At 43.3% G+C, this 26,492-nt stretch overlaps 1 protein-coding gene across 9 annotated transcripts in view; it reads left to right on the top strand.

Annotated features, from left to right (window-relative positions):
- The first annotated feature begins 1,443 nt into the window (after positions 1 to 1,443).
- RPTOR (regulatory associated protein of MTOR complex 1) overlaps positions 1,444 to 26,492 on the top strand; it is a 493,211-nt gene continuing 468,162 nt past the window's right edge. For 7 of the 9 annotated variants that reach the window (XM_084837700.1, XM_084837701.1, XM_084837697.1 and 4 more), the window contains exon 1: positions 1,445 to 3,084. In XM_084837700.1, coding sequence (XP_084693826.1) covers positions 2,923 to 3,084 — 162 coding nt within the window. In that variant the 5' untranslated portion in view covers positions 1,445 to 2,922. Of the gene's footprint in view, positions 3,085 to 26,492 lie in introns of all 9 variants that reach the window. The other 2 variants (XM_084837711.1, XM_084837710.1) reach the window with 2 other exon arrangements.

The following is a 26,492-nucleotide window of genomic DNA, read 5'->3' as shown; positions in this document are numbered from 1 at the left end:
TACTCCCCATTTAAGCCACTCACTTCCCGTATGTTCAGCTGCTTGGCACTAGAAAACCCACCAAGGAACTGGCCAGTGGGGAGGAGGGGATGGCAATGTAATCTCAGTGTGAGGGGAGGGGAAGTTTTAACCTCTCCAGCCCTACATGCTGAGATATGGAAGAAAGAGTGTGCCTGTGTCTCCGGATGTGGGCAAAGAGTGATTGACCTGGTTTGCATGACACAACAGCTCACTGTGGCTTAATTTACCCATGGAGGCTGTTGGGTTGTGCTGGGTGCTCAGCTTGCTGTGGCTTGTTTTATGGTTATTTGAGGGTTGTTTAACCCTAAAAAAAACCCCTGTTGCCTGAGTTCGCATTACACATCAAGCCACAGCAAGCTAGGTACCATGCAAATATGGCGCTTGTGGGCACCTGACACGACACGACAGCTCCCATAGGTAAATTAAGCCACAGTGGGCTGTCATGACATGCGAACAGGCTCTGTGTGTGTGTGTCTGAGTGGGGAAGGGTGTGTGTATTTGTTTATGTTGTGTAAGAGACAATGAGTAGTGATGGGGATGCTGGCCCTAGCCACAACAACCAGGGCCAGTATGCCCCTGCATGCACACCCCATCATCCTTCATCCCCTTGCATGAAGCCCACAGGGGCAACAAGATTGCCCACCCTGCCCTATGGTATTTGCTAGGCATTGGGAGTGGGTGGGATCTGACTATGGTGGGTTTGCTTATGACTCTGTATGATTCCAAAACACAACAGGAGACATCTGTTTCTATTGTGTATTTTCATCCATGTATTCTGATATAGTATTTGTAATGTGTATTTCACTTTTGTATTGACACGTTTCTATATATTGAGTGGAGAAAGCAAACGTTTTGTGTATGTATTTTGGGTCTTTGTTTTAGCGGGATTGTTTCTGTATGCATCAGCTACACTGCCTCTTGCTTTCATTCAGTTCTGCCCACTGGACCTGCCACATGATGGTCATTAGTGTGTGTGTGTGTGTGTGTGTTTGGGAGAAAGGGATGAGGGCAGAAAGGATGTGATAAATAGGGCAAAAATGCAGGTAGGAGTGAGAGATATGTGAATATTACAAATAAAAACCATTTTTCTTTATATTAAAACAATAAAAAGTTTATCTTCTTGAAAAGCATATTATTTTTAACACAACAATGGCCCTATTTTCTAAAGTTCTTGGGCTTTGGCAATGTCCTAGCGACCGCCACCGCAGCTCTGGATGTTGCGGAGTAAACTGCGAGGCGGGGGCGGGGGGGTTCTTCGTGCGAGGCGGCGTCTCCCGCCCGCCTGCTCGCCCGCCCGCATTAGGATCTGGAGGTGAACGTCCTCGGGAGAATGCTCAGATCGTTGCCACGCCAACCTACTCGCTCCCGACCCCGCCCTTCCGCCCTCCTTTCTGCCTCAAACTCACCGGCACAAAACGCATTTGACTCGGCATGAGCCGGCCGGCGGCCCGTTGCCGCGATGCATTCTGGGCCTTGGCAAGATGGCTGCCTCCTTGTTGTGCCGCTGAGGGGAGTTTGGCTCGCCGGGACGTTTTCCGTCTGTTTCCCAAACCCTGCTGTTTGGGGAGCTTGTAGGCGAAGAGGAGCCACCAGCTGCCCAAGGCGGGAACGCGATGGGCCGGATTGGGCTCCCGTCGGAGCAGCCGGGTAGAAAGCAAGCACCCCCGCGGGGGTAGGACGTTTTCTCCCTACCAGCCTCCAGAAGCTTTCGGAAACAGGCCCAGGAGGGAGACTGTATCCCAGCGCCTGAACCGGACTGACCTCTCAAGGGGTGGACTTGTCGGGGGGTGAGCCGCTTTCTTCTACATACTCACCAACGATAGGCATAGGCACTCCTGGAACAGAGAGGCGCCTACGGACAAACCACCCCCTTCCCTGCAAGGTCCATCCTTACTAATTATTATTTTGGGTGAAACAGGATTCCGACCCACATGCTTATAGTTCTGTCTTGAGCGGGAGACCATGTTGCAATTTTACTTTTTGTAGCTCCTGTTGTGACAAGGATCTTTCGCTAAGAATCTTCACGTTAGCATCCAGAGCAGATACCAGGCCAGTGAAGCTACGTGTATTTTTGCTAACTGCCCCCTCAAAAACAGCAATAAAAAAACAACAACCTTTGTCTTAAACGGACCTAGGCTGAACAGCAGCTTCTACTGTTACTTGAAAAGAGATTCCTGATCTGACTCCATGGTGGATAGGAATTTCTTTTGCATTGCCCACAATACCTCTTGTGTAGTACAAGGCATTTGCTTTACCTCGAACAAGAGTGCCAAACCTGCCCTAGTATCATTGGTAGGTCTACATTTTACCCACTACTTGACCATGATTAGAGCATTCTGCTAGATTGCCAGTTACTAGCCACGCTCTTCTACCTAAAATACTTCTAGACCTGCTTTCTCAGACGTTGTTTTGAATAAATACTTCCTGATACCCTTCTGCTAAATTTAATCATAGTTCTTGTGAGCAAGAACAATTTCACTAAAGACCATTATTTGTAGCTTCATTGTATCTCCCTAATATTGAGATACAATTCACGGGTGTGACTGTCCTGTGCCTGAAGAAGGCTGAAAAAAAAGTTCCGCATGCATATCTGTGACTCATCGCCTCATCCAGACAGCGATCATCCATTTCCTGCCAGATAGTTGTCCCTTGTATAGTGATTGCATTACTCCCCAAGCTTGTCCATTCCAAACAGGAATCCCGCAGCTGCTGAGCAGAGAACATTGCTACATCCTCCTTAGAACAGTAGCACGCACAAATCCAGTTTGAACAAGGCATCTTCCCATGTAACATCTGGAACAGCAGTTGACCAGTTCCCTCACTCTTCCAGCTACTTTTGTCTGTACGCTTTATTGGAGTGGAGATTTCTGATCACTGGTTACGTTGCTTCCACCTCCTCTGATGGAGTCTGATATACTGCAGTCACCTCTCCTGGGGCTTGGGGAGGAAGATGAATCAGACATGACTGACTGGAATCTGCCCCTGGCATTCATGAAGAAGAGGCACTGTGAGAAAATTGAGGGCTCCAAGTCACTGGCTCAGAGTTGGCGGATGAAAGACCGGGTAATAATCTATAACATCTTATTTTATTTGGGAGGAAGGGAGGTTCTCTGTTATTGTTTGTTCACTTGGGTTTTGCACACTGTCCTGGAGCTTTTCTCCTCGCTTAATTTCTTTAGTCTTGAACATTTGTTGAATGGCTACAGTGCATTCTAATAAACATTATGAGTGTAATTCAAGAAGATTTTAAAAATTAACCTTTTGTCCCTTCAAAAATGTTTTTCTTTTAAGGTTATAAGAACAATAAAATCTTAAAACTTACTTGGGAAAGTATCTGTACAGAAAATAATAATTCAGTGCAGATTTGCATTGCTAATGAGACTTGGAGCTTTTTCACTTGCCCGTATGCTTCCTGGAACTTATTTTATTTGTTTAAAATACATAAATAATATGTTTAACCAAAATGGAATTGAGCAGAATGTATTTTTGAAATGAAAAGATTTGTAGATCCTTAAGAACTGTAGAATCTTTGTTTAGACTAAACGATGCAACTTTGCAGAAAATACATTGCTTTCTGATATGCTGCACTAAACAAACTGCAGGCCTATTTGTCTTCTGGGATCACATGAGAAATAATTTCTTGCATTTGAGCTCTTTCAGGGAATGTAAGTAACTAGCCAGCCAATCAAAATATCCAACAGAAATTTTGAGGGGGGTGGAGAGGATAAGTCAGCATAGTTTATCAATGATGTCAACTACTAGAGTACCTTCTCACACTGATTTTAGAAAGTAGAATGTACGTTCAAATAAGGAAAACCTTAAAAGCACACACATGCTATTGAATAGTTTTGTGATATAAGTTTTAAAGAATGCTGTAAAAATTAATTACCCAAAATAGCTAGGAATGCAGTCTCATTGTAAATATGTCCTGGAACTTTCTAATTGTGTGAGAGCTAGTGCCTATGTTTTTCTGTGCAGTGGCAGTAGAGCATAGGTCAGTGCTAGGTTCCCAGTGCTGGTAAGGAGATATTTTGTCCCCTTCCTTGCTCAACTACTGTGACCCAGCCCTGCCCAGGGGTGGTAGTTGCCATAGAAGCTATTGCATAAATGCTTAGAAGAAGGTCTTCTGTGCTGCAGCTATGCTGTGAAAGGAGGCTTGTAGTGTGCAGATGAAGAGCGAGTTGTAACTGCTATGCCCTCTTGGATGTCATCTTAATGGCTATCAGAACATACCTGTTCCCATGACACTTGTGCAACTTTTCACTAGCAAAACACAATAGCAAGGGGACTTTAAAGATTCTTGGAGCATCCAGAATAGCTCAGTCACAAATTATGCAGTCGAGTTTCCTGCATTTGGGGAAATCGCAGGGGTCAGCAAGCAGGATATTTGGCCCTATGGTCCAATGGTCTGACTCAGTTATAGGTATTATTTATTGAATTGTATATGATAAATTTCTGAGACTTTTATTTTGGCTTTATGGTAGCCTTTATATTTTATGCAAAATCAAATGCTACTGTGTGGTATTTCTTTGTAGTGCTTTCATCTCATGACTCTTTCATGAAGGAGAAAAACATACATATTTTTTACTTGGATCTAAGACAAGGGGGAACATAAACAAATGCCACAGTTGCATTAGAAACCTTTCAGTGCCCCTTCACAGATTCTGACTCACTAAAGACAAAATTCTGTTTGTCCATACTGGCAACAAAACTGTGCAGGGCTTTGCTTGTAAGCATCCATCTATCTCCTTTCTCAAGGCCTTACTTTTGAGCAAGAACTATTAGAATTCAGGCCAGGACTTGTGTTTGGTGCTAGCTAGAGCCTGGTCCAAGAAAGCATGAATAGATGGTCTCAGAACGTTAATAAAATACCTTTTTACTTGAGTAACTCTAAGCAATCTTTCTTCAGATAAACCCCGTACCAAAGCAGTTTCCAAACAATTTTCTCTTATGGCAGCTTCAGCTTCTGCAGCAAATGCAAACAGCTAATTGGAGTTCTCACCTCATTTTCTCTGACTTGGGAAAAGGTAATTAAAAGGAGGCAAGTAGGACCTGCAACAAAATGTTGCAGTGCAGAGTACTCCTGTTCATGATTCTAGCCACCCATGCCCTTTCCCAGAATACCCTATTCCATTCTTCCCCTTCTGTTTTCCATTTCCCCGCAATTGAGGCTTTTGGGTGTGCGATTCTGCTTGCAAACAAGGCACCTTCTTTTCGCAGTGACAGCAGCAGACAAAATAGTGGCGATTTTGCTTAGAAACAAGGCATGTGGGGAGTGCACACCAGGTTTCCAAGCAGAATCGCTCTTCCAGGAGTGTGATTCTGCTTGCAAGAAAGGTGCATGCTCCCTGTTCATCTTGTTTCCCTGCAAAATTGCTGTAATTTTTGCTGCTTCAAAACTGATGGAGGCGGGCAGTGCAGCCATTTTCTCTTCGCATGGCGGTCTTGGCAGCATGTTTTCAGTGGCTGGGTGTGGGGCATGTGTTGCCTACTCTTGCTGTACAGGATTAACAGCTCTTTCTGGAGGGAAAGGCTACACTCAGAGAACAGATAGAATCCTGAGACTGAGTAACTAATTTACTGGTCTTGATCAGATTAAAAAGGATACAAAACATCAGAGCTTTTACAAAACAAAGCAGAAGACTTCTGGCACAAAAGCACTGGCTCAATAATTGACAAGAGTTCATTCAGAACTGAACAGAGCATGTACAATGGATTGATTTTTTTTAAAGTGCTAGATTCATGCAGGGAAATGTGCTGTAAATGAGGGGCTCTGAGTCACCTACTGGTTGTCTGGTGACTCAGATTTTGTCACCAGTGCTGACCAGGTGACTTGTTAATGATAAACCTGTACTCATGCTCTTCTATGTGAGAAATATAGGTTAAGCATATTCCACTATGGGCCCTACTAGAGTGAGAAATCATTGTCATCTTCATACTTTCTGAGCACTGATTTTATTTATTTTTAAATGTAAGGATTTCTGAAGCACATTTTTAGTAAGTAGATTGTTGAAATCCTTTCATTTTTATGGCAACTCAGATCTTTTAAAGTTCTTTTTGTCATTAAAAAACATAACGCACGCATCAATACTTTGAGTTGGAATGTTGGTTTTCTGAACTATAAAAATGGTATTGCATTGGAACTTTGCAGTTGGATACATGTTATCTTTATTTTGGGATAAGTGGTAGGATGTTTGTTAGAATATAGAAGATATCAGGGTGAATTCAATACATGTATGCACAAATCCCTGCTGCTAGCCTTGCTGTTTCAGCGGATTACAGCTAGTTCATTTTGGGCTATTCTAGTTGGCACATAGAGGCCATAATTAGGAAAGTTCCTGATATTTCATTGTTTTGGTTTCTTTCAATTGCTCCTTTATGTTTTATGTTGCGTTTTAATAGTTTCATTCTTAGCTATTATTATGATATTAGCTATTAATCTAGTGCAGCATTTTTTAAAAGAAGGTATTATTTTGGTGGGTCACAGGTAGCTACACAGGTGTAAATGCTTAGAGCTTGGGGCAGGGCATTAATTTGTCTTTCTCTTCCCTTAATTGATTCCTGAAAATTTTGTTTCTCCCAATTTTGGCTGGAGATTCCTTTACCTGTGTTGATCAGGTAAAGAAATGTGGGCAAGTTACTTTAAGAATTCTTACATGCATTTCCTTGCAATGTTGGAATTTGGTGGGTAGGGGTCACATAGTGTTATTTTGTTATAAGGCTGGACAGGGTGATCTCTTTGCAAGTTCTGACTTGGGGATTCCATCTTTGCTTTAGGCCATATGTGAGTGCCTCTTTTAGTTTATAGTGCAACATTTTCTGTGGGACCCACAGAATGCACTTTTATATGCAATTCCTTTGCAATATCAAATTATATGTGGATTGGACAGTATTTTTAAATTTGGGATATAATCCTGCTGCAAGATTCTGAACACAGAGTTTACATAGCACCAGTTTGGAAGCTAAAATTTTCAGGTTATTCCTGTCTATAGAAAAATTATTTAAGATTGTAATTCTACATACAGTTTCTTGAAACATGCTTCCCATCAAATACAGTGGCTTTTCTTCTGAGTAAACCTATTTGGGATCAAGTGATATGAATGGTATAGCTCTGACTTCACTGTAATAAATTAAAATGCTTTCTTAAAATATTGCTACTAAATTTAGTAATGTTTTAGACCTGAGAAACAAAGCCTGAAACCTTTTGGAGAAAAGATTTTTTAATGTACTGCTGGTTGTGGAAACCTCTATATTTTAAGAAAACTCATTGATAAATCTAAATAACATGGTTAAATATTCACCACTCACTCCGCCCAGGATTCTGTTCCTTTGCAGAGGATTTATTCTTCCTAGACTAGATCCATGCTATCTGTATGCTATCAGAATGGCACTACTTTGATCTATTATTTATTTAAAAAATAAATATTTTTTTCCCATGCAGAGTAGAAATTATGCTTTGAATGTGGAATTAAATCCCGTAGCTCTGGTAGCAAAGACTTCATTAAAAGAAAAGGGTCTTGAATGTGTTGGATCTTTACTGACAAGTTGCTACCAAAGTCAGAACATTTAAATTGAGCCACATTTACTGATATTGATTTCTAAAACAGACGGGAAACAAAAATCTGGTTGTAGCGCTTTCATTTTAACAATTCCCCCCGCCCGCATTGCCTAATAATAACCTACCAAGAAAGAATGAAATATTTCCTTTATGCAAGGAATAGGCAACCTGATGCCCTCTAGATGTTTTGGACTACAGCTCTCACAGTCTGTGACCATTGGCCATGCTGGTTAGGGCTGATGGGAGTTGTAGCCCAAAACAACTGGAGTGCACCAGTTTGCCTACTCCTGCTTCATGGGAATAGGCTGGAAAGTAAAAGTATAGGAATTGTTGTTTTGTTCTAATGGATTAATAGAGCCTATTGGTATCCAGATGACGCATGGTTTCCCTAGAACTAATGTACTAATGGATGTGCTTACTGGCAGTTTCAGTATCAAATACGTAGACAGAAATATTTGTGTTCCATTGGGTGGATTAAAATATAATTAATACATGTCACTATTATAAATAATAAATAAATAAATAAATAAAATGATTGCTGGAGGTTATGATGGCTGTGGCTAATTTCTTCCCCCACCTGTTATGGAGGGGGTGGCACTCCCCCTAAAGGAACAAGTTCATAGTTTGGGGGTGCCCTTGGATCCAGAACTGTCACTTGAGGCACAGGTGAACTCAGTGACATGGAGCACTTTTTATCAGCTTAGGCTGGTACACCAACTACACCCTTATCTGGACAGAGATAGCCTAGCTACAGTTATCCATGCTCTGAAAACTTCTCATCTGAATTACTGCAATGCATTATACGTGGGGCTGCTTTTGAAAACGGTCTGGAAACTTCAGCTGGTCCAAAATAGGGCAGCAAGGTTGTTATCAGGGACTCGCCAACGAGATCACATTACACCAGTACTTTTCCAGCTTCACTGGCTGGCTGCCAGTCCATTTCTGGGTCCGATTCAAAGTGCTGGTATTAACATTCAAAGCCCTTAATGGCTTGGGGCCAGGTTACCTGAAGGATCGCCTCCTCCCATATGTGCCTGCCCAGACCCTAAGATCATTCTCAGCAGCCCTTCTCTGTGAGCCCCCGCCAAAGGAAGTGTAGGAAGGGGGGCTACCAGGAAGAGGGCCTTTTTTGCTGTGGCATCCTGGCTGTGGAATGAGCTCCCTAGAGAGGTTCACCTGGCACCTAGGTTGTATTCCTTCCAGTGCCAGGTGAAGACCTTCTTATTCTCCCAGGCATTTTAGTTTCCTAGTCTTTTAGCTTTGGTGTTTTAAATTTGTATTTTGAATTTCTGCATTGCTGCTAGGTTTTATTCTGGTTGTATTGTTATATTGTGGCTTTAATGCTTTTATGTTTTATATTGTTTTATCCTGCGCTTTTTGGTTTTAATTTCTGTGAACCGCCCAGAGAGCTTCGGCTATTGGGCAGTATAGGAATGAAATAAATAAATAAAATAATTTACAGACTGGTACAGGTCTCCCTCCCCTTCATGGATCACTGCCTTGTTGTGGCGAAGGGGCTTGCGTAACTCAGTGAAGCCATAAGCTATGCCGTGCAGGGCCACCCAAGATGGACAGGTCATGGCAGAGAGTTCTGACAAAATGTGGTCCACTGGAGAAGGAAATGGCAACCCACTCCAGTATTCTTGCCAAGAAAACCCCATGGAACGTATCACAAGGCTAAAAGATATGACGCTGGAAGATGAGCCCCTCAGGTCGGAAGGTGTCCAATATACTACTGGGGAAGAGCAGAGGGTATTTCCAAGTAGCGCCAGAAAGAGTGAAGCGGCTGGGCCAAACCCGAAAGGACACTCAGCTGTGGATGTGTCTGGTGGTGAAAAGAAAATCCGATGCTGTAAAGAACAATATTGTTGAGGAACCTGGAATGTCAGATCAATGAATCAAGGTAAGCTGGAGGTGGTCAAACATGAGATGGCAAGACTGAACATCGACATCTTGGGAATCAGCGAACTAAAATGGACAGGCATGGGCGAATTTAATTCAGGTGACCATGATATCTACTACTATGGGCAAGACTCCCTTAGAAGAAATGGAGTAGCACTCATAGTCAACAAAAGGGTGGGAAAAGCAGTACTGGGGTACAATCTTAAAAATGATAGAATGATCTCAGTACGAATCCAAGGCAAACCATTCAACATCACAGTAATTCAAGTCTATGCCCCAACCACTGAGGCCGAAGAAGCTGAGGTTGATCGGTTCTATGAAGACCTACAACACCTTCTAGAACTAACACCAAAAAAAGATGTCATTTTCATCATAGGGGATTGGAATGCCAAAGTAGGAAGTCAAGAAATGACCAGGATAACAGGCAGGCATGGCCTTGGTGTACAAAATGAAGCAGGACAAAAGCTAATAGAGTTTTGCCAAGAGAACACGCTGATCATAGCAAACACTCTTTTCCAACAGCACAAGAGGCAACTCTACACGTGGACATCACCAGATGGTCAATATCGAAATCAGATTGATTATGTCCTTTGCAGTCAAAGATGGAGAAGCTCTATACAGTCAGTAAAAACAAGACCTGGAGCTGACTGTGGCTCAGATCATGAGCTTCTTGTTGCAAAATTTTGGCTGAAATTGAAGAATATAGGGAAAACCACTAAACTGTTCAGGTATGACCTAAATCATATCCCTGATGAATATACAGTGGAGGTGAGGAATAGATTTAAGGGATTAGACCTGACAGACAGAGTGCCTGAGGAACTATGGACAGAGGTCCGTAACATTGTTCAGGAGGCAGCAACGAAATCCATCCCAAAGAAAAAGAAATGCAAGAAAGCCAAGTGGCTGTCTGATGAGGCTTTACAAGTAGCTGAGGAAAGAAGGGAAGTGAAAAGCAAGGGAGAACGGGGAAGATATATCCAACTGAATGCAGAGTTCCAGAGAATAACAAGGAGAGACAAGAAGGCCTTCTTAAATGAACAATGCAAAGAAATCGAGGAAAACAACAGAATAGGAAAGACTAGAGATCTCTTCAAGAAAATTGGAGATCTCAAGGGAACGTTTTGTGCAAAGATGGGCATGATAAAGGACAAAGAAGGCAGGGACTTAACAGAAGCAGATGAGATTAAGAAGAGGTGGCAAGAATACACAGAAGAACTATACAGGAAAGATCTGAATGTCCCTGATAGCCATGATAGTGGGGTCACTGAACTTGAGCCGGACATCCTCGAAAGTGAAGTCAAGTGGGCCTTAGGAAGCATTAGTAACAACAAAGCTAGCGGAGATGACAGTATTCCAGCGGAGCTATTTAAAATCCTAAAAGATGATGCTGTTAAAGTGCTGCATTCAATATGCCAACAAATTTGGAACACTCAACAATGGCCGCAAGACTGGAAAAGGTCAGTTTACATTCCAATTCCAAAGAAGGGCAATGCCAAAGAGTGTTCAAACTACCGCACAATTGCGCTCATTCATTTCACATGCCAGCAAGGTGATGCTCAAAATCCTACAAGCTAGGCTTCAGCAGTATGCGAACCGAGAACTACTGGAAGTACAAGCTGGGTTTCGAAGAGGCAGAGGAACTAGAGATCAAATCGCCAACATTCGCTGCATCATGGAGAAAGCAAGAGAATTCCAGAAAAACGTCTATTTCTGCTGTGGCAAATTCTTAAAGTGATGGGAATACCAGACCACCTTACCTGTCTCCTGAGATACCTGTACAAGGGTCAAGAAGGGTCAAGAATAAAATCTCCCTCATCCATGATTTGATTGTGGATGAGGGGGCTGACCTGGCATGTATTACTGAGACCTGGGTGGGGGAACTGGGAGGGGTCACTCTCTCCCAGCTGTGCCCTCCTGGGTACTCGGTGCAGCACCAACACCGACTTGAGGGTCGGGGAGGGGGGGTTGCCATGGTCTATAGGAATTCAATCTCCCTCTCCAGGCTTCCTGCTCATTCAACTGCAGATCTTGAGTGTTTGTACCTTGTGTTGGGTACCCGGGACAGATTGGGATTCTGTTGGTGTACCACCCACCCCGCTGCCCATCAGACTCCCTGCCTGAGCTGACGGAGGTGGTCTCGGACTTGGTGTTGAGGACCCCTAGGATGATGGTCCTGGGGGATCTCAACTTCCATGCCGAGGCCGCTGTATCCGGGGCGGCTCAGGACTTCATGGCCGCCATGACAACCATGGGGCTGTCCCAACATGTCATCGGCCCAACGCATACAAAAGGACACACGCTTGATCTGGTTTTCTCGTCTGGGCAGGAGGATGGTGATCTGAAAGTGGAGGAATTAACATCTGTCCCTTTGTCATGGTCAGATCACTTCCTGCTGAGGTTTAGACTCCTGGTGGCCTTTCCCCTCTGCAAGGGTGGGGGACCTATTAAAATGGTCCACCCCTGGAGATTAATGGATTCTGATGGATTCCAGAGTGCTCTGGGGGATTTTCCTGCTGGTATGGCTGGTGCTCCTGTCGAAGCCCAGGTCGCTCTGTGGAATGCAGAGATGGCTCGGGCGGTTGACACGATCGCGCCCAAGCGCCCTCTCCCTCTGAGCACAGCCCGGCCAGCTCCTTGGTATACACCTGAGCTGAGGGCAATGAAGCAAGAGGGGAGACGGCTAGAACACAGGTGGAGGAAAACTCGTGCTGAGTCTGACCGAACACAGGTAAGAGCCCACTATCGAGCCTACTCTGTGGCGGTGAGGGTGGCAAAGAGACAGTTCTTTTCCACCCGCATTGCATCTTCTCAGTGTCGTCCAGCGGAGCTTTTCCGAGTGGTTCACGGCCTGTTACATTCTGGGCCAGGGAGAGAGACGGTGGAACCCTTGGTAGCACGCTGTGACGAGTTTGCACGGCACTTTGAGGATAAAGTCGCTCAGATTCGTCATGAGTTGGACACCACCATTAATGCAGTTCCATTGGTAGAGGCGTTCAGAGCACCGTCTGGTCCAGTTGTATTGGATGAGTTTCAGTTACTGAGGCCTGAGGATGCGGACAAGGTGCTTGGCCAAGTCCGATCGACCACTTGTGTGCTTGACCCTTGCCCTTCATGGCTTATTAAATCAAACAAGGAGGGGTTGTCCGGCTGGGTCCAGGAGGTTGTAAATTCCTCCTTGAGTGAGGGAGTGGTGCCTGCCACTTTAAAAGAGGCAGTAATTAGACCACTCCTGAAAAAGCCTAACCTGGACCCAGTGGATGTTAACAATTATAGGCCAGTGGCCAACATCCCCTTCCTGGGCAAGGTGCTTGAGCGGGTGGTTGTAGGACAGCTCCAGGCACTGTTGAATGACATGGATTATCTAGATCCATTTCACTCGGGCTTCAGGCCTGGTTTTGGAGCGGAAACTGCCTTGGTTGCCCTGTGAAATGACCTCTGCCGGGAGAGGGACAGGGGGAGTGTGACCCTGTTGATTCTCCTGGACCTCTCAGCGGCTTTCGATACCATTGACCATGGTATCCTTCTGGATAGGTTGTCTGGGTTGGGAGTAGGAGGCACTGCAGTACAGTGGTTTCGCTCCTACTTGGATGGCCGATTCCAGAAGGTGGTGTTGGGGGATTACTGCTCTGTGCCATGGCAATTGTGCCATGGGGTTCCACAGGGCTCTATTTTATCCCCCATGCTGTTTAACATCTACATGAAACCGCTGGGGGAGGTTATCCGGAGGTGTGGGCTGAGGTGCCATCAATATGCAGATGACACCCAGCTCTACCTCTCTTTTACATCAAAACCAGCTGAGGCAGTGACTGTTCTGAATCAGTGCCTGGGCCCAGTAATGGACTGGATGAGGGCTAATAAACTGAAACTCAATCCAGACAAGACGGAGGTACTGTTAGTGGGTGGTTCGTCTGCCGGGCTAGGTGATATTCAACCTGTTCTGGAGGGGGTTGCACTCCCCCTAAAGGATCAGGTTCATAGTTTGGGGGTGCTTTTGGTTCCAGAACTGTCACTTGAGGCACAGGTGAACTCAGTGGCACGGAGCACTTTTTGTCAGCTTAGGCTGGTATACCAACTACGCCCTTATCTGGACAGAGATAGCCTAGCTACTGTTATCCATGCTCTGATAACTTCTCGTCTGGATTACTGCAATGCGTTATACATGGGGCTGCCTTTGAAAACGGTCCGGAAACTTCAGCTGGTCCAAAATAGGGCAGCAAGATTGTTAACAGGGACTGGCCTGCGAGCTCATATTACGCCAGTACTTTTCCAGCTGCACTGGCTGCCAGTCCATTTCCGGGCCCGATTCAAAGTGCTGGTGTTAACATTCAAAGCCCTTAATGGCTTGGTGCCAGGTTACCTGAAGGATCGCCTCCTCCCATATGTGCCTGCCCGGACCTTAAGATCATCATCAGCGGCCCTTCTCTGTGAGCCCCTGCCAAAGGAAGTGAGGAGGGTGGCTAGTAGGAGGAGGGCTTTTTCTGCTGTGGCACCCTGGCTGTGGAATGAGCTCCCTAGTGAGGTTCGCCTGGCGTCTACATTGTATTCCTTTCGGCGCCAGGTGAAGACCTTTTTATTTTCCTAGGCATTTTAGCATTTTAGCTTTCTAAATTTTTATCTTTGCTGTTTTAAGTCTGTATTTTAAACTCCTGCACTGCTGCTAGGTTTTATTGTGGTTGTATTGTTATATTGTGGTTTTAATGTTCTGTATATTTTAAATTGTTTTATTGTGTGTTGCTTGGATTTAATTTTTGTGAACCGCCCAGAGAGCTTCGGCTATTGGGCGGTATAGAAATGGAATGAATGAATGAATGAATGAATAAATAAATAAATAAGAAGCAACAGTAAGAACCAGACATGGAACAACCGAGTGGTTCAAAATTGGGAAAGGAGTACAACAAGGCTGCATATTGTCACCCTGCTTATTTAACCTATATGCAGAGTACATCATGAGAAACGCCGGGTTGGATGAATCACAGGTCGGAATTAAGATTGCTGGGAGAATTATCAACAACCTCCGATATGCAGACGATACCACCCTAATGGCAGAAAGCGAAGAGGATCTCAAGATCCTCTTGTTGAGGGCGAAAGAGGAGAGTGCAAAAGCTGGTTTGAAACTCAACATTAAAAAAACGAAGATCATGGCATCTGGCCCCATCACTTCCTGGCATATAGAAGGGGAAGAAATGGAAGCAGTGACAGATTTTACTTTCTTGGGCTCCAAGATCACCACTGACGGTGACTGTAGCCATGAAATTAAAAGACGCTTGCTCCTTGGGAGGAAAGCTATGGCAAACCTAAACAGCATAGTCAGAAGCAGAGACATCACCTTGCCGACAAAGGTCCGTCTAAGCAAAGCTATGGTTTTCCCAGTAGTAACGTATGGCTGTGAGAGCTGGACTATAAGCAAGGCTGAGCGCCAAACAATTGATGCTTTCGAACTGTGTTGCTGGAGAAGACTCTTATGAGTCCCCTGGACTGCAAGGAGGTCAAATCAGTCCATGCTAAAGGAAATCAACCCTGAGTGCTCATTGGAAGGACAGATACTGAAGCTGAAGCTGAAATATTTTGGCCACCTAATGCGAAGAGAAAACTCTCTGGAAAAGACCCTGATGCTGGGAAAGACTGAAGGCAAAAGGAGAAGGGGACAGCAGAGGATGAGATGGCTAGATAGCATCACCGATGCAATGAATATGGACTTGAGCACACTCTGGGAGAGAGCGCAGGACAGGAAGGCCTGGCGTGCTATGGTCCATGGGGTCACGAAGAGTTGGACACGACTGAACGACTGAACAACAACAGGTCTCCTTGTATTGCTTTTGCATTGGGACTTAGGGATGGGGTGTATTTATCCAGATGTTGTTGGGCAGGGAAAGAAGGATTACAAGGGCATTGCATAGGGGGAGGGACATATTTCTTATAGCTCTTTACTACCTCCCTCGAACTATCCCTATGCGACACTTTACCCATCTCCATTCTATGACTGCAGGATTAATTGCAGTGTCAGCTTCTCTTTCCCCCTAGACCTTTGTTCTTTCTCCTTTATGCCAGTCAGCTAATGTAGTTCTGTAGAATTTCATGCTGACATGGCAACAGGAACTCAGATATATATGGGAGACATGTGAAAATCTGGCTTTAACTGTGCTTATACTAGCGTAGGAAAACAGTAGTAAGTAATGTGTGATAGCAGTGTGATCTAAATAAATCTCCTGTTGTCTTAATTTTAGATATGATATATATAATTTCAGTTTCAGTTTCTTTGGCTTGAGGACATGGACAAGAAGCTTGTAGCAGTTCAACGTATCCTGTGTCTTCTTGACCCTTCCTCATCATGGCTTATTCCAGCTAGCTGAGGGGGTTTGCCTGGGTGGGTCAAGGGAGTGGTGAATGCATCGTTGCGTGAAAGGCTGGTTCCTACTGGCCTTATTGAGGCGGTTGTATAGCCATCCCTGAAAAAGCCCTCTTTGAATCTAGAGGTTTATAATAACTACTGCCTGGCGGCAAATACCCTCTATTTGGGCATAGTGCTCAAGAGGGTGGTGGCAACTCAGCTACAGGCATTCTTGGAGGATACTGATATTGTCTAGACCTATCCTGGTCTTGGTTCTGGCCCAGTTATGGAATGGAATTGCTCTTGGTTGCCCTATCTACAGGGCACTTGCCAGAGAATAGCATTGGGGACTGTATGTCAGTCCCCTGGCAGTGTTACTTTGGAGTTCCTCAAGGCACTATCTTGTCTCTGGTACTATTTAATATCTATATGAAGCTCCTGGGTGTGGTTATTAGGGGATTTGGGGTGAGGTGCCATCAGTATGCTGATGATACTCCACTCTATTTCTTTATTACATCTGAATCAGGATCTGCCATGTGCAACCTAGATCGGTGCTTGAATTTAGTGGTGGGCTGGATGAGGACCAATAAGCTGAAGTTGAATCCCAATAAGACAGAGGCACTGTGGATGAGTCATTCCCACATCTGGGAATTAGGGAAATTACTAGCTCTGGATGGTGTGTACCCACCCTGAAGGAACAGGTTTGTGGTTTGGGGGTGCTCCTGGATCCATCACTGTCATTGCAGGTCCAAGTGATCTCCGTGGTTAAGAGTGCCTACTACAAGCTGCACCTGTTCTTGGACAGGGATAGCCTGGCCACTGTGATCCACGCATTGGTAGCCTTGAGACTGGATTACTGTAATGCACTCTTATGTTTGGGTGCCCTTAAGGCTGGTTCAGAAGCTGCAGGTAGTGCAGAATGCAGTGGCCAAGTTACTGATTGGGGTACCTTACCACTCACCTATTACACCTGTGCTAAAGGATCTACACTGGCTGCCAGTCTGCTACTGAGTTAGTTTTAAGGTGTTGGTATCAGTATACAAAGCCCTATGCAATGCAGGACTGGGTTACCTCAAGGAACATCTTCTGCTATACCAACTTTCTAAGAGACTACTATCTTCAGGGAAGGGCCTGTTGTCCGTGCTGTGGCCTATGGATTTCTGTTTGGTGGTGACGTGGAGACAGGCCTTCTCTGCACTGGTGCTCACCCTGTTGTATGACATTCCCTCTGAGGTTCGTCCGGCCTCAACACTCGTGTGTTTTAGGCATTTATTGAAAACGTATATGTTTGCTTTGGCTTTCTACCAGGCACAAGCTATCTCTGTACCAACCTCATAGTACTGTTGTGTCTGTGTGTATGTGATTTCTGTTTGTTTTGTTTGTTTTTATTCTTTTGTAAGCTGCCTTGGGATTTGCCTCAAATGAGAAACAGCATATAAATACTGCTAATAAACAAACAAATAGATTTTGGGAAGGACTATAGCATAAAAGTTAACCTTCTGAATACAGATGATCAGAGCTATGGTTGCCAGGTGGTTAGGGCACATGGCTTCTTATCTGAGTCTATAGTTTGAATTTGATTTCACCTTGAAAGGTTAACTTCATTCATGGACTTAAAATAGGTAGCAGACATCTGTTATGAAAAGCTTATCAGGAACCTACTGCTTTTACAAGCAGAAACCAGTGAAAGTTTTTGGAATGCAGAACAAGGCTAACCTTTTTCTGCTGAGGTAGGCAACCTAATGTCCCCCAAATGTTTTGGCGTACAACTCCCATCGCCCCAGCCAGCATAGCCAATGGTCAGGGATTCTTGGAAATGGTATTTCAGAGGGTATCAGGTTGCCTATCCCTGCTCTACTTGTAAACTGAATGACTGTTTTTAAAACACACACATCATGATGTGGTCTCTCCATTTCCCTGCTCCCATTTCTGCTGAAGCAGATAAATGGAAATAAACACTGATAGCCTTGAAATACAGGGTTAAGTAGCCATATGGTGGTGGACTGCTTCTCATAAGCCTCTTGTGAGGGGAAATGGTGCAACATCTGTTCATTTGACAAGTACCACTTTTTATTTTGGCATTGTATATATTTCCTTAGTTAGGAGACTGGAGGTAACATGAACCTTTTGAAAGCAATGTATAAATGCTTCTCCAATTCTTTCACATGGGATATAGGAAACCTTGCTTGCATTTGGTCAGAATATTTCTGTATGCTTGCTGTGGCCCTAATTGTCTACTTCTCCAGGTAAAACTCTCTCCTGTTTAGAAGTGCCATACCCTGAACTGTATAGTCTTTGTTGCCTGTTGAGTTTAATTTGAAGATATTTTAATCAGAATTTATTGTTGTTCATATTTGACCTTTATCACAAGTACTGTTACCCATGTTGATGCTCTAGAACAGGGGTGAGCAACTTGTGGCCCTTGAGATGTTGTTGGACTGCAATTTCCATCATGCCTCACCATTGGCTATGCTGGCTATGGTGGATGGGAGTTGCAGTCCAACAACGTCTTGAGGGCCACAAGTTGTTAATTAATTAATTAATGGATTTAAAAAACAATAACTCTGAGGTGCACACCCTGAGGTCCCCTTAGTATGCATGCCAAGTTATAGGTGTCTAGGTTTCATGGTCTTCAAGCTATGGCAGGGACGGCAGGACAGACAAACGTTCTCTTTTACTGTTGGGGGGGGGGACACCCATGTCTTTTAGAGATTCTGAAACCTATGTATATGTTGATTATATACTTAGCAATGTAAACAATTCCTACTGCAAAGGAAAGATTTGCAAATGGCAAACTGGTAAGGTGTTATCACTGTCATTTTGTAAAAAGTGTTTCATACTAGTGTTTTGGCACCGATGGATGTGCTGTTATTATAGCCACTTTCTCTGCACCCTGGTATTTTGAATTCCAGACTTTATCCGCTCTTAGATATTTGCAATCATCTTGAGTCACTGCAGAATATACTCCTTATTTCAGATATGGCAATAAAAATAGCTGTTTGGCTCTAAAATATTTTTAGTAGTTCTATGATCTTTCAGGAATGTGTGAACAAGGACTTGTGCTGGAAGGTGATAACTAGAGCCTTTATTTTCTTCTCTGTAAATGTGTCTCTGCTAAGGGCAGTGTTGTTGTTCAGGGATGACTTTTCTCTCTGCTGTATAATTGAAGGCTTCATTAAGTGTAGTGAGCAAGATGTAGTATTTATTGTGCTTTCCTGAGATGTTGAAGTGTACCCCTCAAGGTCAAATTAGAGCTATCCTTTTTACCACTGGAGACTGAACAGCAGGAGGCAGACCCTCTGAAGCATTGAGTGGGTTGCCTGTCATTAAGCACTGTTCATCTCTTTGGAGTTTGCTTAGTCACTGCCAGTTTTCCTTCATCCTCAATTTATTTTTCCTAATACAAGCTTCACTGTGTTCTTTTCTTTTCTTTGATCTGCAGGCCTCAAAAATTATCCTGTCCCTATGTATAGAAGGAATATTTTTGTATTTAGCATTTGGACCTAAAAGCGTTTAGCTGTTCCAAAGGACTGGACAAGCTTTGTTATCACTGAAGAGTTTTTTTTTAAATTCACACTGAAGAGTGGCTTTGCCTAGGGCTGTCAGAGAAATCTGCAACAGATTCAGATGAGTTCAGATTTCTTTGAATCTGATCGGCAGATTCTTCAGCAGACTGCTTTTTCCAAGTCGTGTGGATTCTGCAGACTTGCAGACCAGTTTTTTTGCTTTTGGAGGGGGATTTGTTCAAATTCACACTTGTGCTAGTGTGCACTTGCTCCAGTGGAACAAAATTATTGTACATTCCTAAAAGAAATCTGATTCCATCAGTAAGTGGACAACAGAATGGAAGCCACCTGACAATCTGTGAAACACAGAACAGATTTAACAAAATCCATATATCCCTAGCTCTACCCTGCAAAACTATGCTGAACCTTCATGAGCATCTTCATGGTGGTAGAGTCTGTTGTTTTATAGCAGGGGCCTCCAACCTCCTTAGACTGGTTGTTGTTGTTGTTCAGTCGTTCAGTCGTGTCCGACTCTTCGTGACCCCATGGACCATAGCATGCCAGGCCTTCCTGTCCTGCGCTCTCTCCCGGAGCGTGCTCAAGTTCATATTCATTGCATCGGTGATGCTATCTAGCCATCTCATCCTCTGCCGTCCCCTTCTCCTTTTGCCTTCAGTCTTTCCCAGCATCAGGGTCTTTTCCAGAGAGTTTTCTCTTCGCATTAGGTGGCCAAAATATTTCAGCTTCAGCTTCAGTATCTGTTCTTCCAATGAGCACTCAGGGTTGATTTCCTTTAGCATGGACTGATTTGACCTCCTTGCAGTCCAGGGGACTCATAACAGTCTTCTCCAGCACCACAGTTCGAAAGCATCAATTCTTCGGCGCTCAGCCTTCCTTAAAGTCCAGCTCTCACAGCCATACATTACTACTGGGAAAACCATACCTTTGATTAGGCGGACCTTTGTTGGCAAGGTGATATCTCTGCTTCTTACTATGCTGTCTCGGTTTGCCATAGCTTTCCTCCCAAGGAGCAAGCGTCTTTTAATTTCATGGCTACAGTCACCGTCAGTGGTGATCTTGGAGCCCAAGAAAGTAAAATCTGTCACTGCTTCCATTTCTTCCCCTTCTATATGCCAGGAAGTGATGGGGCCAGATGCCATGATCTTCGTTTTTTTAATGTTGAGTTTCAAACCAGCTTTTGCACTCTCCTCTTTCACCCTCAACAAGAGGCTCTTGAGATCCTCTTCGCTTTCTGCCATTAGGGTGGTATCGTCTGCATATCGGAGGTTGTTGATAATTCTCCTGGCAATCTTAATTCCGACCTGTGATTCATCCAACCCGGCGTTTCTCATGATGTACTCTGCATATAAGTTAAATAAGCAGGGTGACAATATGCAGCCTTGTCGTACTCCTTTCCCAATTTTGAACCACTCGGTTGTTCCATGTCTGGTTCTTACTATTGCTTCTTGACCCTCGTACAGGTTTCTCAGGAGACAGGTAAGGTGGTCTGGTACTCCCATCACTTTAAGAATTTGCCACAGTTTGTTGTGATCCACACCATCAAAGGCTTTAGCGTAGTCAATGAAGCAGAAATAGATGTTTTTCTGGAATTCTCTTGCTTTCTCCATGATCCAGCGAATGCTGGCGATTTGATCTCTAGTTCCTCTGCCTCTTCGAAACCCAGCTTGTACTTCCAGTAGTTCTCGGTTCGCATACTGCTGAAGCCTAGCTTGTATGATTTTGAGCATCACCTTGCTGGCATGTGAAATGAGTGCAATTGTGCAGTAGTTTGAACACTCTTTGGCGTTGCCCTTCTTTGGAATTGGAATGTAAACTGACCTTTCCCAGTCTTGTGGCCACTGTTGAGTGTTCCAAATTTGTTGTCATATTGAGTGCAGCACTTTAACAGCATCATCTTTTAGGATTTTAAATAGCTCCGCTGGAATGCTGTCATCTCCGCTAGCTTTGTTGTTAGTAATGCTTCCTAAGGCCCACTTGACTTCACTCTTGAGGATGTCCAGCTCAAGTTCAGTGACCGCGCTATCATGGCTATCAGGGACATTAAGATCTTTCCTGTATAGTTCTTCTGTGTATTCTTGCCACCTCTTCTTAATCTCATCTGCTTCTGTTAAGTCCCTGCCTTCTTTGTCCTTTATCATGCCCATCTTTGCACAAAACGTTCCCTTGAGATCTCCAATTTTCTTGAAGAGATCTCTAGTCTTTCCCATTCTGTTGTTTTCCTCGGTTTCTTTACATTGTTCATTTAAGAAGGCCTTCTTGTCTCTCCTTGCTATTCTCTGGAACTCTGCATTCAGTTGGATATATCTTCCCCTTTCTCCCTTGCTTTTCTCTTCCCTTCTTTCCTCAGCTACTTGTAAAGTCTCATCAGACAGCCACTTGGCTTTCTTGCATTTCTTTTTCTTTGGGATGGATTGAGTTGCTGCCTCCTGAACAATGTTACGGACCTCCGTCCATAGTTCCTCAAGCACTCTGTCTATCAGATCTAATCCCTTACATCTATTCCTCACCTCCACTGTATATTCATAAGGGATATGATTTAGGTCATACCTGACTGGTTTAGTGGTTTTCCCTACGTTCTTCAATTTAAGCTGAAATTTTGCAACAAGAAGCTCATGATCTGAGCCACAATCAGCTCCAGGTCTTGTTTTTACTGACTGTATAGAGCTTCTCCATCTTTGACTGCAAAGGACATAATCAATCTGATTTCGATATTGACCATCTGGTGATGTCCATGTGTAGAGTCGTCTCTTGTGCTGTTGGAAAAGAGTGTTTGCTATGATCAACGTGTTCTCTTGGCAAAACTCTATTAGCTTTTGTCCTGCTTCATTTTGTACACCCAGGCCATGCCTGCCTGATATCCCGGTGATTTCTTGACTTCTTACTTTAGCATTCCAATCCCCTATGATGAAGAGGACATCTTTGTTTGGTGTTAGTTCTAGAAGGTGTTGTAGGTCTTCATAGAACCGATCAACCTCAGCTTCTTCGGCCTCAGTGGTTGGGGCATAGACTTGAATTACTGTGATGTTGAATGGTTTGCCTTGGATTCGTACTGAGATCATTCTATCGTTTTTAAGATTGTACCCCAGTACTGCTTTTCCCACCCTTTTGTTGACTATGAGTGCTACTCCATTTCTTCTAAGGGATTCTTGCCCACAATAGTAGATATGATGGTCACCTGAATTAAATTCGCCCATGCCGGTCCATTTGAGTTCGCTGATTCCCAAGATGTCAATGTTCAATCTTGCCATCTCATGTTTGACCACCTCTAGCTTATCTTGATTCATTGATCTGACATTCCAGGTTCCTCAACAACATTGTTCTTTGCAGCATCGGATTTTCTTTTCACCACCAGACACATCCACAGCTGAGTGTCCTTTCGGCTTTGGCCCAGCCGCTTCACTCTTTCTGGCGCTACTTGGAAATACCCTCTGCTCTTCCCCAGTAGTATATTGGACACCTTCCGACCTGAGGGTCTCATCTTCCGGCGTCATATCTTTTAGCCTTGTGATACGTTCCATGGGATTTTCTTGGCAAGAATACTGAAGTGGGTTGCCATTTCCTTCTCCAGTGGACCACATTTTGTCAGAACTCTCTGCCATGACCTGTCCGTCTTGGGTGGCCCTGCACGGCATAGCTTATGGCTTCACTGAGTTACGCAAGCCCCTTCGCCATAAGAAGGCAGTGATCCATGAAGGGGCCTTAGACTGGTGGGCACCTTCAAAACATTGAGAAACTGTCATGGGCACCGTCACAAAATAGCCACCATGGGAGAGTTCCCATTCACAAAATTGTTGCTTTGGTGGATACAGCCAGTCACAAAACACCCATTTCACAGAAAGGCAAACTGTTGATTCTAGAGGATAATAACATAAATCACAGGTATCAGCAGGCCACTTTGTGGGTGCAGGAGGAGGTGTCTGTGGGTGCAGTGGCATCCATGGACACCATGTTACCTACCTCTGCTTTGTAGTTTCAAGAATGGACAGATTCCTGGGTAAGAGCCAGTAAATGGAAAACATATATACAGGTATAACTATAAAATTGATTGCTGTTCCTAAGGTAGCTGTAATACAGGTTGAAATAAGTGCTTATTTAGCAAATGACTGATCTATTAGTGTTGCTGTTTGTTAGAAACAATGTATATATTATTGTCTGTTCTTGAACATTGCTTAGCTTTTTTAATTTACTAAAAGTTAAGGAAATTAGAAGCCTTTTGCACTTGGATGCCCATGGTAGAATTTCATGGAAGATAAGGTCTGTTGAATATGGAGGTTAAAAAAGAAAAGCTTTCTCAGGTAGTTGATCTTGGAATCTAGTGCACATTGTCACCATAGTCACAGTGAGAACTGACCTTTCAGCATGCATGTGGCTGTGGACTACCTGCAGGGGCATGTGCATTATTAATATTTTCCATGCTTTTGTTCAGAGTAGTCTTTTTTTTAGTTTATCAGTGCTAAAGTAATTTGACCTGTTGTTTTCCTTAAATGTTATTTGAGTCTCTTATCGATTTTTTTCTAGGTCTTTGGTGGAGCATCTGAGGAAAATGGAGTGGGGGAGAGCACTTATGTGAACAACTTATTAATTGAAAGAAATCTTGGAGTGTTTGTTAAGGATGGAAGTTATAATGGGATAACTTGGACTGTGTGAATTGGGTCATCAAAGCTTAAAATCAAGACAACTATTAAGGTTGCCTGAAGGAATAGGCATTGTGTGTAGGGAATGGAAGGACTTGTTTGTTTGCTCTAGGATCGGCAGCAGTCGTACAGTAACTATCCATGATGTAAACGCTCCCAAGAGGTTCATAGTAATGTAATTTCCTACAACGTTTCTATATTCTAGTATTCTACTCTGGTAGACAGGACACTCTGAAATGTTATTTATTTTGTACGACTGGATGGAACAAAAGATTGGACTCCTTCTTCAGGACGATCCTTCCTATTCTTTCTGTCCTTCCTTTTGCATGTAAAAAAAGGACTCTGATTCTGTACTTCATAACTGTCTTCAGTATCCAAATGTGCCTTTGTGCATATTTCCTTGAGGTCATGTTGGTTAGGAATTGGTTTAATGGAACAGAACCATCAAGATCCTTATGATGGCTTGGCTACATCAGGTAATAATGGGGTGGTGGGAGCACTGGATTATTGTTAGAAGAACATTGGCTAGTTAGGACTGAAAGAAATCAAGTGCTATCCTTTGTGAAATCCTAGGTCTAGAAAGAAAATTTCATTAAGCATACACAAGAAAGAACTGTTATTTTTTGTAAACAATCCTGAGTTGGAACATAATAAGCTCTGCAAAATTGATTATATTTTGAACTGTTGCCATCAGTGGAAATAATTAGGTAATTGAGTAATATATTAACTGAAAATTAGGTTGCTAAGTCATGTATCTGTCAATATATAACAGCCAGTTCCTACTTCACCCCAGGATCTGGAGGGTGTTTTTTTTTTTTTGCAGGGGCAGGGCAAAGTGTTGGATGGCATTGCCTCTCTCCTTCGTCTTGCAAAGGCAACTCCCTAATATCAAGTGTTAGAGGCTCATGTGTGTACTATGCTTCTTTCACTGATGTACAGCAGTTGGGCATGGTGGCATAGTAGGGATTTGTTAGGGATCATATCAGTGCACGGGTAAATAGAAGCTACTTGATCCAGTACTGTTTACTCACTTGCAGCGGGAGGATGTCAGCTCTGTGGTCTATTGGTTGGCTGCCTTGTCCAGAGTTGGTAGTTTGTATATTCTTGTGTATGAATTCTTGTGATATCTGCTCTAAATATCTTTTTAAGTGAATACATGCAGATGGACTGTATAGACAGATAGAATAAGAATTGTCATGTCAAAATTATTCCCTGGGACCAGGGTGGCTAAAGATCGATGATTTAAAAAAATAAGGAAGAAACTGGATTTAAAACAATTAAATCAGATTTTTTAATTTAAATTGATTTTTTAAAGAATGTCATAAATAAAATACTAAATTTCTCTCTAACTTAAAAAACAACATAGCTACAATTAAATCTCATCATAAACATCCTAAACCTGCACTTACAGTATCATAAAAATGAAGTTACCTACCAACCAAATATGGGCATTTCAGTTTTTCATCTCATGAAAATGGCTCTGTCCAGCCTAATAGCTCCTGCTTCTTGAAAGTTCCGGGCTTTCAGTTTCTCTGACTAAAGTCGCATGTGCAAAGACACAGGCTAGGTAGGATTGTTATTCTGTGCTTATGTGGTAGTAGAGTTGGGCCAAGCAAGGCAGAGGAGTTAAGACAGAAAGACAATATAGCAGGGTGTATAAAAATTGATGGTTTAAAAAAATAAAAAAATTGGCCTTAAAAAAATTAAATTGGATTTTTTCAGCCCAGTAACTATCAAATCTTGCTTTGACCTATCAATCATGGCCATTTCATTTTTGTTTGCTACTTCGTTCTTTGTGAGGGCAAGGCTGGGCAAGACAAATAAGCAGAAGGAAGCAACACTGGAAAGAGAAGACAAAATTGTCCAGTTTGCATCTGCCTGTATTCTCATGCTAAGGCGGCAGTTCTATACCCACTTAACTGGGAGTAAGCCCCATTGAACTAAATGGAACTTATTTCTGAGGAGAAATGTATAGGATTGTGCTTTTAACCTCAAACTGTCAATGGGTGCTGGTCATAAGAAAGATCCTATATGGGGAATATGTTAAAGAGAATCCCTCTATAGGTAAAAAGGAAAGCATGCAAAATATAAACAGTGAGATGCAAAGCCTGCTTGTGAGAATGAAACAGTGTAAATAATAATCTGTTTAGTTTATTTATTAATTAAATTTCTATACTGCCCAGTAGCTGAAGCTCTCTGGACAGTTCACAACAATTAAAACCATAAAATACAGCATAAGGTACAATATAAAATAAAAGTATAAAACCAAAATAAACCATAGCAGCTATGCAAAGATTTAAAATACAATAACAGAACTGTAATGGAACAGTAACAGAAACTGAAAGACTAAAATGCCTTGGAAAATAAAAAGGTCTTAACTTGGCGCCAGAAAGAGCACAAAGTAAGTGCCAAGCGAACATCTTTGGGAAGTTCACAACCAGGGTGCCACAACAGAAAAGGCACTCTTCTTAGTAGCCACCCACCTCACTTCCTTTGGTGGAGGCTCCCAGAGAAGGACAGCT

The sequence above is a fragment of the Heloderma suspectum genome, chromosome 2 (genome assembly GCF_057233095.1).
Source record: "Heloderma suspectum isolate Gila_16-S chromosome 2, 16-S_ref, whole genome shotgun sequence".
Lineage (NCBI taxonomy): Eukaryota > Metazoa > Chordata > Lepidosauria > Squamata > Helodermatidae > Heloderma > Heloderma suspectum.
This window is presented reverse-complemented; position numbering and strand designations above follow the sequence as displayed.